The 14119-nt window shown below is 50.7% G+C and overlaps 1 protein-coding gene across 4 annotated transcripts in view; it reads left to right on the top strand.

The window, feature by feature from the left end:
- Dlgap4 (DLG associated protein 4) overlaps nucleotides 1-14119 on the top strand; it is a 154424-nt gene that overhangs the window by 120349 nt on the left and 19956 nt on the right. For 3 of the 4 annotated variants that reach the window (XM_036186423.1, XM_036186426.1, XM_036186425.1), the window contains 2 exons: nucleotides 10932-11293; nucleotides 13916-14004. In XM_036186423.1, coding sequence (XP_036042316.1) covers nucleotides 10932-11293; nucleotides 13916-14004 — 451 coding nt within the window. Of the gene's footprint in view, nucleotides 1-10931; nucleotides 11294-13607; nucleotides 13688-13915; nucleotides 14005-14119 lie in introns of all 4 variants that reach the window. The other variant, XM_036186424.1, reaches the window with a different exon arrangement.

The raw sequence follows: 14119 nt of genomic DNA, 5'->3' as shown, positions 1-14119 counted from the left end.
TTATATCCACAGTGATTCTCTTCCCAGGGACAGCAGATCCTGATTCTTGGCAGTTGTTCTTCATATTGGACCAAATACAGGCAGCTCAGTGTCAGCCTTCCCACTGAGCAGGGACACAGCTTTAGAGTCCTTCTCAACACATGAAAAACTAGTCCCCCAGATGTGGCGTGTCCTGTGGGGACATGTGTCACCCCCAACTTGGGCATTTTCCTATTTTTCTAGATAGGTGTCAGCCCTAGGAGGGAAAGGGATTATTCAAGAGGCAAATGATGTCACAGGTCTCTTTGTGAGAGAAGAGTCTAGCAGGACAGCCCAAAGCCTAGGGACAGTGTTGGCAGAGCACCTCCTAGAAGGGTAGAAGCTGTTCAGGTACCATCTACCTTCTTGAGGTGCCCTGGGGTGCGGCTTGGGTTGTGAAAGCACTCTGCCTTCACCCTGCTGTTGTTGGAGGGGACAGACTTACCTGTTCTAGACCCTGTGGGACTGTGCTACTCTTGCTGCAGCAGCTGGTGTTTTTACTGTTTGTAGACGCCATGAAGCTGGCTTTTGACAAACACCGGAGGGCTTGCACTTAGCAGATAGAACATGACCTGTTGTGTGATGCTGAACAAGTTCCTCAACCTCTCTGAGCCTTGATTTTCCGTAGACGCATAAGGGAAGATGGTATAAACATCTTGAGGGCCTCACACTATGACCTTTGAAAGCAATCTTCCCAAATGTCACCATGCTGTAATTTCAGAGGTGCTGGGAAGGTAGCTCAGGCAGGAAAGGCTATGGGAGCGTGAGGGAGGGACATAGAGATGACACTTCTTCCTGTACCTCTGTCTTCTGGCCCCCATGGCACCACTCTGATTCTGCTACCTGTGTTTCCAGGCTTGGGACGGAGCCAGAATGCAAACCACAGGTCTCCCATCCATCTACAGGAAGCTCAGGGTCTAAAGGCACAGGCAATCAATAAACAGGCCAGCAAATCCAGAATGGCATCAAAGGCCTGTGTTCACCCGGGAGTGGAGCCTGGGGAGACTACAAGACAACTCTGAGGGAGGAATACTGGTGCTCCCCATACTAGAAGGGTGTTGCAGGCAGGGACAGTCCAGGGACCTGGAGGTGTGATTATTATGACTTGACAAAAATAGTATGCTGGGGAAAGGTGGAGGGGTGCCAGAGGACAGTGCCAGCAATGCAGCGTGTGAGCAGGGGATTGAACCCTCAGCCTGGCCCCTTGGAGAATGTGACCCTTCACCTCTGTCCAAGGCCAAATCTTCCTGGCCTCTGGCTAGCAGAGCTTCTGGAGGGACTGGGATTGAGAGGCAGCTCTGTGGGACCCTGAAACTATTATAGTGACTGTTCCTCCATTGTCATTTGATCCTCCAGGGGAGGGAGGTGAGGCCAGGGAGCCCAGGGCCCACAGTGAATGGTGCCTGGCCAGGGATACTTGACTTCTAGACAATTTCTGCCATTTATGATCCATTATAGTGGGATAATATCTCATTGGGGTGGGGGAATTGCTGTTTCTTGACAGGCTCCCATGCTGGGAAGTTTAAGGACCTCACACTGTGACCTTTTGGCACCAGAAAGAGACTGCCAGCAGAGCTTGTTCCTACACCCCTGTCTCCTGCCCTCTGCAGCTCCTCTCTCAAATTCTGCTACCTGTGTCCCTGGACCTCCAGGACCACATCAGAGATGGAGTCCCTCCTAAGTGTCAGCAGGACTCTTAAGGTTGGGATTATAGGTGTGAGCACTACCCCCAGACACTATGACTTTTTTTTTTTTTTTTTTTTTAATGTTTGTGTGTATCTGTGTGCGCACACAAATAACTTTCAGGAATCAGTTCTCTCCTTCCACAATCTGGATTTCAGGGATTGAACTCAAGTTACCAGTCTTGGAAGTAAACACTTTCACCTGCTGAGCCATCTTGCTGATCTAACTGTGAACTTTTAAGAACCAGAACCTACTTCCTGCTCCCTGATGTCACCCACAAGGTGATTATATGTGTCCCCCTCTGCAAGCACTTCCTGGAATGGGATGAATTGAAACGTCTCCCTGTGTGGATTGCCCATTGCCAGGCTCCAGTGTGACCATGTCCTTTGCTCAAGAAATGCTTGTATCATCTGAGTGTTGCCCAAAGTCAGGGGGCCAGCTTTCCCTGACCTAGGCCTTCCTCTGGCAGGGAGGCCTGAGACATACATGTCTGTGGTCAGCCAGAGTCACTAAGGTATTTTTCACACATGCTCTTTTCTTGTGTAACTGTGTCACTTGGGGTTCCGAGCCCAGAATCACAGTGCAGGCTCTGAGGAGGGCCCTCTCCTCGTGGGCCTCCATCCCCAGGCCTGTCTGAGTGTTCTGTCTGCTGACCTGAGCTGAACTCCTGGTTTTCCTATTCAGTCCTGCATTCCTTTCATCCCTTTCTCAGCTGCCCAGGGTTCTTGGCTTCTGCTTCTGTTACCCGATACACCACCTGTCACTCCAGGCACAGTGAATGAGCCTGTTAATACTGCCTTTCTATTCTGGGATGTACTTGGTCATTCAGAATAATTAAGAGAGCCCAGCAATCGAGGTGTACAGGGTCTGGCAGTGTCTGGCTTTGCACACTGGATTCAGAGCCTGTGACAGTTTATGAAAAGCCTGGATTTTGTGATCTGTCACTAAGGTTTGACATCAGTACTCCACACATGAGGTAGTTTTTGAGACTCTTTCAAGTAATACTTGAGAGACAGGACTCCTGGGAAATTAGCAACAAGGTTGACATGCTATCAGCCAATATTTGAAAAGCCAGGGCTTACTTTCTGTTACACTGCCCCACCAAATCGCCTACCAAGCCAGGCAAGCTGCACATATAGAAGGTTGGTGCGGGGCTGGAGCATTGGCATCTTGAAACTGTCTTCTTACCTGTATCTTGTGGTTATACTTTGGTGCACAGTAGGAAATTGTGGTTAACTCCCACAGCTTGGAAACTGGAATTCCTGTTTTAGGACAGGGGCATGTGGTTTCAGCACAGGGTGAGCAAGGGGTTAATGTTGCCCTTCACTTTGTTCATTGAACACAGTGGTGGAAATGAATTTCAGGAGACAACTTACTTGGGGGTGGGGGTCTCTGGGCAGGGGATGGGAGTTAGTGAGGATGACTAGGCCAAGGGTAGAGTAGGAGAGGGGAAGCTCAGGCTGGTGATGGGAGAGAAGCAGGGCTCTGTAAGGTGAGCTTTTGTCCTAGAAGGACAAAGTTTTGCTGGTGGGGGAAGGGTGGAAATCCCCAGGCTTCTGGAGGTGGCAGGATCACTTCTCTTGGAGAGCAAGACTAATGTGAGGGAGGAAAGGATTCAGATTCACGTGAACTCACCCCACTTGAGATGGCCTTGGACCTCCCTGTGGATCTGCCAAGTGCACTGGGGCTGTAGAGACAGTAGTCTGATGTAAAATTCTCTGACTGCAGCCCAGCTCCGAGAGACTTCTCAAGGGATTCTGTGGACATGAAGGAGGTTCCCATTATGCAGGCAGCCAGCCCTAGGAAGTTAAGAACCTTGCTGAGAGAAGGCTACTCTTTTCTCTCTTTGCCTCTCTTCCAGCTCCTCTTCACCACCTAAAATTTTGCCAAGCTCTGCTCTGTTCAGTGTCTATCCTGCAGTACCTTGGCCCATCCTTCCTTGCTCCTTGCCAGTGGGTCTGGCCATCCACCCAAACTTTGTATCTTCCAGAAGGGCCCTGGTCTGTTTCCCAGGAGGTGGGCACACCATTTTGTTCAGAAAGCTGGTTTCAGGAGTGGTAGTGGTTCATCCCACGAGGAGTGAAAAACACCCCATGTCATTTCCTTGGCTCCTCTCGGACCCCTTCTGTGCATGGTCAGAGCTGTGGCCTCCTATGACCCCTCAGAGAGTGGTGCAGGATGTAGGGAGTGGTACTCCCAGCTCTGTACTTTCTGTGTATGCCCCTCTGAAGTGGGGCAGTAACAAACAACCTGCCTCATGACTTGGTTTGAGGATTCAGTCAGCTACTGTGTAGTTCTTATTGCTTATGGTAATTATGTTCCCAGGATCATCAAATACCAAACCATGGCTTCTGTAGGAAATACAGGGTCACACTAAGCCTCTGGTCACAATTTATCCCAGTCAGTCAGTACACAATCTTATTTCATGTGTGTTTCCACTAAAAGACTCATTATTTAGTATAAAATTGGTGTGTTAATGTTGAACTCTTGGCCTGAATAAAGTGTATCTAACATTTTTCCATGAAGCATTCCTTGTCAATGGACACCGAGTACCCCTTCTGCAGTATACTTGGGATCCATTAAACAGGCCCCCAGCAAACCAAGAAAAGCACAGTGGTAGACAGCATGAAAAGGACACTTGCTGACTGGATGAGAGCCAACGTGAGAAAGCAGGGTGTCACCTCTGTCTGTTGGGAGTGTGTGCTTCAGACACCCATGTCAGCATGACCATAAGAGCCCCAGGGTTTGTGGTTACAGTTAAAGAGTTGCTGAACATGAGGGTCAGCTGGTCACCGGAGCTCTTGGTAAGGCCTGGCCTTGGTTCCCCTCATCGTCATTACCAATGGGACTGCTGTGTAACTTCTGAGCAATGTGCCAAGGCCAGGGCCAGCTCCTTGAGCTTTGTTGCTGTTACCTGTGTGACACCTCTGTAACCTGTTGGCTTCTGTGGACACTGGAGCCCACAGCAGGTGCAGATACTGGAGTCTCTGAGAGGGACTGGGTAGGTTGGGCCTTTTTTTAATCTGTGTAGGGGTATCAGGTCCCCCTAGAACTGGAGTTAACAGACAGTTGTGAGCTGCCATGTGGTTGCTGAGAATTGAACCCGTGTCCTCTGAAAGCAGTCAGTGCTCTTAACCACTGAGCCATCTCTCCAGCCCTGTGGACCTCTGGGATTGAAAGGTCTCATAGTGCTGCTGCCACTTGGGCTCTTCCGGGGACCAGGACGGGAGAGGACAGGAAGTGGAGAGCAGAAGGCAGAAGTCCACAGAGCAGCAGTGTGTGGATGGTGCAGGTGAGGGTAGCTGTAGATGGAGAGAAGAGAAGGGTGGAAAAGCAGTTGGGAGCACTCCACTATGGAGCAGCCTTTGGGCACCCTCTGGTCGAAGAGCATCTCATGTGGTGCCTTGGCCCCTCCCTAGTGTGCAGCGGGACTTGGGAAAGTGCTGGCATGAAAGGGGTTGCCAGTCTAGTGTTGTTGTCTTGAGACACCTCAAGGGAGTGGTGCTGCTACCCAGCAGCCGTCCGCAGCACAGTGGCTCTGAGAAGGCAGCCTGTCCCTGAGTCTGGCTTTGCTGCATAGAATGCTCCCCTGCTTCCCCACTCCTCAGGTGGATACAGGAAGGGAAGAAACCTGGGATCAAATGGTGGCCTCTTCGAGCAGCTTCGAGCAGCTTCGAGCAGCTTCTGCCGTACCACACAAAGCAGTGTCCTTTCTAGCTCAGGGTTGTCTCGTTGAGTGGGAGAGGAATGAGGTCTTCAGGCCTAGCAGCACCACTAGAGGGGATAAGGGAACTTGTGTGAGGCCAGCCCAGTCTGCTCGTGTGGAGCCTGGAGCTGGGTGGGCCTCCTACGACTCTGTAAGGTCCGTTCCCTGTTTGCCTCCTGTCTGTGACTACGACATCCATTCCTTGAGGTGTCTAGGGCCTTTCTCCTCTATCCCCACCATGCCCCAAGGGCCAGCAGCCTGAACATAGCAATGGCTGTGGGATCACCCAGCCCAGCTCCCAAGCAAAGCACTTGTAGAAGCTAGCTTCTTAGAGGCTGCTGTGGCCTCAGATCCCTTAGGAGATGGAGTCCCAGCCACCCTGAGTGTCTGATGCTCTGTCTAGCTACACACACTCTGGCTTTAAACAGCAGAATGTAGAAACATCATTCATCTACCTGACAATGGGCAAAATCTTTTTTTGTTTGTTTTTGTTTTTGTTTTTCGAGACAGGCTTTCTCTGTGTAACAGTCCTATCTGTCCTGGATCTCACTCTGTAGACCAGGCTGGCCTCGAACTCACAGAGATTCACCTGCCTCTGCCTCCCAAGTGCTGGGATTAAAGGCATGCACCTGGCCCGGGTAAAACCTTTTTTTAATGTTTTGCTTTTTGATACAGTCTCATTGTAAGCCCAACTGATCTTGAACTTGCTATGTAGTGAAGGCTAGCTTTGAACTCCTGATCCTCTTGCCTCTACCTCCCATGTGGTAAGTCATAGGCAGGCACCACTAAGCTGTGCCTGCCAGATGAAGTCTTGAAGCAAAAGGCAGAAATGAAATACACTGGTCATCTACTTCAAAGAAATGAGGATTTGTGTGCTGAAGGGCAAGGATGTTAGCATCACTACATTGAGACTGTATTGCAAATTGGCTTCTGCCTTGGCACGAGGGGCCTGCATGGCTGAGTGGGCAAGCATGTGTTTGGGGGGTATATATGAGTCATCATGCTGTGGCTTAGCAGACTCTTCATTCAAGATCTTTGAAATTAAGTACAGGGATCAGCACACAGTTATACTGAAAGCATGCTCATATCCAGACTCCTCAGGGAAAGCCAGAACTTTCCAGTAATGAACCAAGAGTTAGTTGGTGGACATTTAAGCTATGTTATAAACCCTGGCACCTACAACATCTCTGAGGGCAGGGAGGCAGCAATCAGTCCTGAGAAAGTAGAACTATGCTATTCTACCATCTTAGGTCTCTAGGCCATTTGCCTCTCTCTGAAGTTGATTTGACAGATGGTGTCTTTACAGCCTCTCGGCTAGGTACTGGACACCAACATACAAGCACCATGATTAATCATGGGCACAACCCTAACCCTGAGTGCTCCAGTGGATGGAAAGGGAAGATACAGGGTGGAGGAGCTGATAGGACAGGAAGTGCAAAGATGGAGAAAGGGTCTGTCTGGAATAGGGACATTTGTAAAGACACTTGAACGTGTGGTGTGTTTGGAGGTGGCACACTGACAGAGTGGGTGGAGTGGAAGCCACAGAGAAAGGTTAGTGGGGACCAGAAAAGAGCCCTGAACCTGTGTGTGTGTGTGTATGTGTGTGTGTGTGTGTGTGTGTGTGTGTATGTATGTATGTGTGCACGCGCTGTGGAGACTGGAGGAAGATATCAGGTATTCTGTTCTTCTCCTATTTCTGTGAAGCAGGGGAGTATTGGACTGAGCTCCCTTATTTTTGTTTTGTTTTTTAATTTTTTACTACATTTTTTGGTATGTGTGCACATGCACTACAGTGTGCATGTGGAAGTCAGAGGACAACTATGGGAGTTAGTTCTCTCTTACATGTGGGTTCCTGGGATCGAACTCTCAGCTATTGGCTTTGGCTGTAAGCACCTTTACCCACTGAGTCACACTGTCAGTCTGGGGGGAGGCCATGAGCCCTTCCATCCTCCTGTCTTCCCTATGCCTAGCTGGGAGGGTACAGGAGCATACAGCCACACCCAGCTTTTATGGGGTCTTCATGCTTACACAGCAAGTACTGTCACCCACAAAGAAAGAGGGTGTCACTCTGAGCCCTGACTGGCCTGGAATTCACTGTGTTGGCCAGGCCTACATAGAACTTGGAGCATCCCTGAACACAAACAGGTTCTAGGATTATGGTACAGGCATGCACCTAACCTGAACAAATAGTTTTTGGCAGTTGTAGGTTTGGGTGGCAATAATGAGGTCCATTTTGTCATTCAACAGTTGTTTATTGACAGTTTACTGAGTCATTGTCCTGAGCCTGTTCCAAACGTAGTTCCCACTACTGCCTCTGGCCTCTCGCACGTGACAAGTGAATCCTTAAAGGTGGGACGGTAGGCGGATGCAGGTTCCTAGGTGACAGAAGAGGAGATGACACTTGAACCCACTAAGGTGGAAGAGGTGGCCAGAATGAGGTGCTGTCAACAGCCAAGCTCAGGTCCTAGCCTGTGTTCACATGAGGGAAATGAGAGCACTCCTGTGTGAGGTCAGGGCACAGGAGAGGTATGCCTTCCCCCTAGGGAGCCCCAGGTCCTCTGCTAATCTTAGCCCTTATTTAGCTGTGGCCTATATCCCAGAGACAGAGAATCCAAGATAAGTTCACTCTTCCTGTTATCTGTCTGTCCAGCCCTTATTGCCTTTGGTCTAGCCTCACATATTCATTCTTCTAATGCCAGGATTCAGGCCTCTGTGTTCTGCAGCCAAACCCCTGGCCCTTTGTAGCCTTGAGAGAGAGGCTAGAACTCCGTCTTCTGTCTAGACCCCTGGCTATAGCAGAACCCTTGTCTCCTGGGAGACAGCACATTTTTGCAGCTATCATACATACTAACTCAGCCAGTATCTGCCCCACCACACAGATGAGGACAAGGCTCCTATCTATTTCTGAGTTGCTCCCTCCCCTTAAAAGGTGGGTTCTTTCCTGAGTATTTTGAACATATTAGAGCTATGATCTTGGGCATAAACCCTATCACCACCACCACCACTGAAACCTGCTTCCTCTGGGACATTTAGGCCAGGTATTCCCATTCCTGAAACCTTAATAAGTCAGCCCTGATTGCTGGGCTCTGGTGGCATTGGTTTTAATAATTGCCCTGTATGTTCATCTTGTTATGGAGTCCTCCCTCTCCCCATGCTGGTCACAGAGATCTTGGCCCAGTTCCCTCTTTCCTAGATGTCGGTAGACCATTCCATGCTGGGCCATGCAGAGCCTGGCTTCTGTGATGGAGCTTTTCTGTGAGGTGACTTTCACAGCTGGTGAACAACAGAGTGGGATTTGAACTTGGGCTTGTCTGGTTCATGCTGCTTCCTGGCTTCAAGACCCTTACCAGAAGAGGATAACTTCAGACAAGCAGGAGAAGGGCTCTTGCCCTCAATCACAGTGGTGGATCTATCCCAGAGTAAGAGTGTGGGGTGGAGATGCTTTGAGTTTGCCAAGGGCTGTGTGACTGTGGTGTGCTGTTACCAGTTGGAAACACTGAATAGATGAGGACACTGGAAAGCCCAGGAAGCAAACTCCTGCCCCCAAGGCCAAGTCTCTGCCTTCAGCCTAGATCCTTCCTACCCTAGCAATAGGATCTGGGCTTGGATATACCTATGGCTCTGTGTATATAATGACATGAGCCCTCCTCCCACCTCTTCGATGGTCTTTCTTCTAGCCCAGAAGTGTGGCTGTCCCTCACATCCTCAGTGACAAAGACTGTAGGTGAGTGTATGTGAAGAAGTCCTGTGTCCTCCAGAGGCCTGAGCAGAACTGGGAAGTTTGGAGTGGGAAGTGAGACACCTCCGCTGTGCATCACCCCCACTGTGCAGGCTAGGCCGGCCTCATGGCCATCTCTGCTGTAGCCTCTGCTGCGTTAGCATCGCTCATCTTAAGGTTTAGCTTCCTTGATTCAGGTTTATGTGCAGAGCAAGAAACAATACAGAAGGTGACCTGGGTTGCCCTGTAGCCACTTTCCAGGACTCCTACAAACTGTAGAATGGCATCACACCAGGATGCCAGCAAAGACACAGACCACCCATCTCACTTGGATTTCCCTGTCTGTGCACACGCTTGTGCGTTTTCAGTGAGTGCAGTTTCTTCTCATGTGCGAGTTCCCATAATGATGCCGTGGTCACAGTTGCAGTCACTGCCCGTGTAGGAGTTCACTTTACTGACTTCCCTCCGGTCTTCCCCATTGTCTTCTCCCCAGTATTCCCTCAGCTCTGGCAGTTACTAATCTGTCGTCGTTCTGTGAAAAAATCTGGTCATTTCAAGAATATTATAAGAATAGTCATTCACTGTGAAACTTTAGGGAATTGCTTTACCCACTAGGCACAAGTGATGTGAGATTCATTCAAGTCGTCATGTGGCTTAGTTAATTTCTTCTCACTCCCTAGTAGTACTCCCTAATATAGATGTGCCACCATTCAATCACTTAGCTCCTTGTTTTCAGTTCCTGGGTTTTACAAATAGAGTTGCCTGAACATGCATGTTTATTTCTATGTGCTACTTGCCTGATTATTCTTGCTGAGTTATGTGAAAATTGCATGTTTAATTTTATAAGAAAATGCCAATCCTTTTTCCAAGGTGGTTGTATGTCTCACTGAGAAAGAGGACTTTCTCCTGTGTCCCTTGTCTGGCCTCTGTGGCACTGGGCCTTATTTTGTAGACTGTCATTGAGTGGGTACCATCTCTGTGATGAGTAGCTCCTGCTCCTAGGTAGGGCTTGCTGGGGCCTACAGGAGAGGGCATTTAAGACCTGCATAGCAGCTTGCTGGGGCCCTACAGGAGAGGGCATTTAAGACCTGCATAGCGGCTTGCTTTGGTGGGCCTCATGGGAGAAGGCACTTGGAAGGACAGGACCGAGAAGGTCCCTGTTCAGATGCAGCACTGCTGGAAGAATTAATCTGGTTCCAGACAGCGCAGCCTGGGAAGCAAGCAGTAGCCTATGCTGATGTGTGCCCTGCTGCAGGCCAGTCCCCAGGTGACTCAGACCTTGGGCAGTGCCTGTTTTCCTGAATCTTAGCAGGAACAGAAAGAAGGATCAGGCATGGTGGAGTCTTGGGGGCAGCAGGCTGCCGTGTGGGGTCTTTGTAGGAAGAGTAAGTGGGTAAGAGCGGCCAAGTGTGTGTGTTATTTTGTCCACACAAAGGGAGTGGGGAAGGAGAGTCAGAAAAAAGACTAAGAAGCTGCGGGACCCAAGGAGTCACAGAGTGACCTGGGGAAGGCAAGATAAGTTCCTCTTGTTCCTGCCTCCTCCTGACATTGGTCATGCTTTGCCACAGCCTTGTGGAGAGCATCTTTAAATAGCATGGCTTCTCCACAAGATTTGGCCTTGCAAGAGGGTCAACAGGACCTATGTACCTGTAGTGGTCATTGCTGTGTGTGACTCTCATTCTCTTGCTTCAGAGCTCTCTGGCTGAGGTCAGAGCTTGGCCAAGTCAGACAGGGCCTAGGCCCAGAAAGGGCTTTTAAGGGTTAGAGGCTTCACCTTCACCTTGCCCTCCTCTCTCCCGTCTACAGGTTCATCATGCCTAGTGGCATATAAGAAGACCCCACCACCGGTCCCTCCGCGTACTACATCAAAGCCGTTCATCTCCGTCACCGTGCAGAGCAGTACAGAGTCTGCTCAGGACACCTACCTGGACAGTCAAGACCACAAGAGCGAAGTGACGAGCCAGTCAGGCTTGAGCAACTCCTCGGACAGCCTGGACAGCAGTACCCGACCGCCCAGTGTGACACGCGGTGGAATCAGCCCAGGCCCTGACGCTCCGGAGCCACCCCCTAAGCATGCAGCTCTGAAGAGTGAACAAGGGACATTGACGAGCTCCGAGTCCCATTCCGAGGCCATTCCCAAAAGGAAACTGTCATCAATAGGAATACAAGTAGGAGTCCCTTTTGCACTGTCTTCTGTCTACTCCGTGCACCGGCCTGCTTGTAATTACATCTAGCGGAGGCCCACTAGGTCTCCCGGGAAGAGGTGCTTTTGTCTGTCTATTCAGGGGCATCTGCCCCACATGGCTGAACCAAATTCTGCCTATAGCCACACTCGCTTGTGTCCAGCCGCCCATGCTGCGGGTCCACAGCTGTGGACATGTTTCTGATCCTCCAGTGGGTTGTCCCAGTGAATGTAGTTACACTCAGCCAGCAAGCTCCTGTACACTGTTTGCTGTCCACTGTCTGTCTGTCCACTCCATCCTTTGCCCTGCCAGACAACCCATGGGAGGTGGGGCTGGCTTAACAGTTCTCTAATCCAAGGTCAGCTCGATACGGAAGCTATGGCCCCGCTTGGCAGCGGGAGCATCGTGGAGCATAGACGCTGCTGGGCTAGAAGCCTGGGACCAGGGCCCTTGAGCCATGGGGGTTGTTCAAGGGGAACTTGACCCAGAGCCCATTCAGGCCTTGGGGACAGGTAGGTCGCTTGAAGCACCAGACCCATGGCGAAGTGAGAAGTGTGATGGCAGTCTCTACGTCTCCCTTCATAGAAAAGGGTCCAAATAAACAGGGCCCTGTGGCCCAAGCGCCAAGTTCCATCTAAAAGCCAAATCTATTGTATACTTACATCCACAGTCTCCAGTTTACCCTCTGCTGCCTCACAGCACCCAGTGTCAGGTGTCTGTCTTCTGTTAGCTGAGTGGGGCAAACTGGAGCTCAGCTTTGCAGTTTTCAAGAATTGATCTAAAGCCAGAGAGTCCTCTGCTAGCTGGCTGGACCTCCAGACTACAGTAGAAGGCAGTGAGTGAGGCTAGGCCAGCTGTAGTGGAAGGTGAGGGCATTGGGGTGGGGAGGTGGTTGAGAACAAGGTGGAGTGTGTTGAAATGGTGTTAGGGCTACAGGAATGTCTGTCTCAGTAGCCAGAGAGAGTGAATGTGATCAGGTTGATTTCAAAACACTAGAGTGTAGGGGCTGGAGAGATGGCTCAGCAGTTAAGAGTACTACTACTCTTCCAGAGAGCCCGGGTTCAATTCCCAGCACCCACATGGCAGTTCACAACTGTCTCTAACTCTACAATCTGACACCCTCACATAGACATTCATGCAGGCAAAACACCAATGTACATAAAATAAGAATAAATAATCAGCCAGGCAGTGGTGGTGCATCCTTTAACCCCAGCACTTGGGAGGCAGAGCCAGGCAGATCTCTGTGAGTTCGAGGCCAGACTGGGCTACAGAGTGAGATCCAGGAAAGGCACCAAAACTACACAGAGAAACCCTGTCTCAAAAAACCAAAAAAAAAAAAAAAAGTATAAAAAATTAAAACACACACACACACACACACACACACACACACACACACACACACACACACACACACTAGAGTGAAAAAGGAGCAGGGTGCAGAGGGGAGACTGAACAGAACCAAAAATGCAGGCAGTTCCTTATCTTTGCCTGGGTTCCCAAGAGACAGCTCTGGCCTTCTGTTCCCCCACACACAGGAAGGAAGTTGGACAGATCCTCCTGGCTCCCAGCTGGGTTTTTTCATGAGTGTCCAGCACTTGCCCCTTACAGCCTCTCCAGGTGGGATTCTTACCAACATTAGGGAGCTGCCCAGTATTTGACCCTTGGTCCTGACCACCATGTCTTTGTTTGGGAAGACCACCTCCTTGTTGTCCAAACCAGATTTTCTTCCCTTCTCAGAAGGTCAGGACCAGCTTTGATTCCCTATTGAGACTGAGGCACGAGGAAAAGGACTCTGAGTGCCTTTCGGAGCACCCCTTACCTGACCTCACCCCCGCTCTCATCAGTCCTTGGAGACAACTGTGCTTCCCAAGCTGGCTCTCGCCAATATTCCTGTCCCAGAAAGCTCCTGTGACCCCCATGCCTAGAATCCCAGCTCCTGAGGCCGTCTCCCCCCTGACCTCTCAGACCCCAGGTCAGGTGTGAACTCCTCCTTCCACTGGGGCCATCATGGGTGGGCCCAGTGTGTGGCTGCTGCCATATTTCCTCCCCTTTACAAAGCAAGTGTGACAAGTCCAGGGACAGGATCCCGTAGCATCGCTGGCTCTGGGTTCTGGGCTTGAGAACTGCTGTCTGTGATTGGCACCGAGTACGGGTGCCCACCAGTTCCCCTCCAGGCCGCAGCAGGGTTAGGGGAATGATCTTTGCCTCCAGACAGCCCTCGGCTTCAACTACACCAGATAACGGCTGTGGCTTTGTGTGTGTTCTCTCCCATCGTCCTTTTCTCTCTGACCGTGTAAAGGAGAGGACGAGAAGGAGCGCTTCCCACCTCTCGGAGGACAACGGACCCAAAGCGATCGATGTGATGGCGCCCTCCTCAGAGTAGGGGAAGCCAGTCATCTCCGTCCCCTCCCGCCTCTGCGCGAATGAGCAGTGCCCGGCTTAACCTGGCCCTACTTGGGCCCACGTGCAGTGTCTGCATGCCTGTGTCCGTCTGTCCACATGTCTGTTTGCGTCGTCCCACTAATGTGAATTTCAGCAGCAAGTGTGGTGTTTGTTTTTATTCTTGTCTTTGTCCCCGTGCCGTCGCTGTCGTTGTCCTTCAATAAGGTTGACTGCATTCAGCCAGTGCCCAAAGAGGAGCCCAGTCCCGCTACCCAATTCCAGTCCGTCGGGGTTCAGGTAGAGGACGACTGGCGGTAAGTTGGACAGAGGTGTGGCGGCCGCTGTTCCCCTCTCCTCTCCCTCCCTCCGCCCGCACCTCTCCTGCTCTCCCTGACCCACTTCTCCTGCTGGATTTCTAATAACCAAGCT

Source organism: Onychomys torridus, chromosome 4 (assembly GCF_903995425.1).
Source record: "Onychomys torridus chromosome 4, mOncTor1.1, whole genome shotgun sequence".
In the NCBI taxonomy this organism is placed as follows: Eukaryota; Metazoa; Chordata; class Mammalia; order Rodentia; family Cricetidae; genus Onychomys; species Onychomys torridus.
The sequence above is the reverse complement of the archived record's forward strand: the minus strand, read 5'-3'. Positions and strand labels throughout refer to the sequence as shown.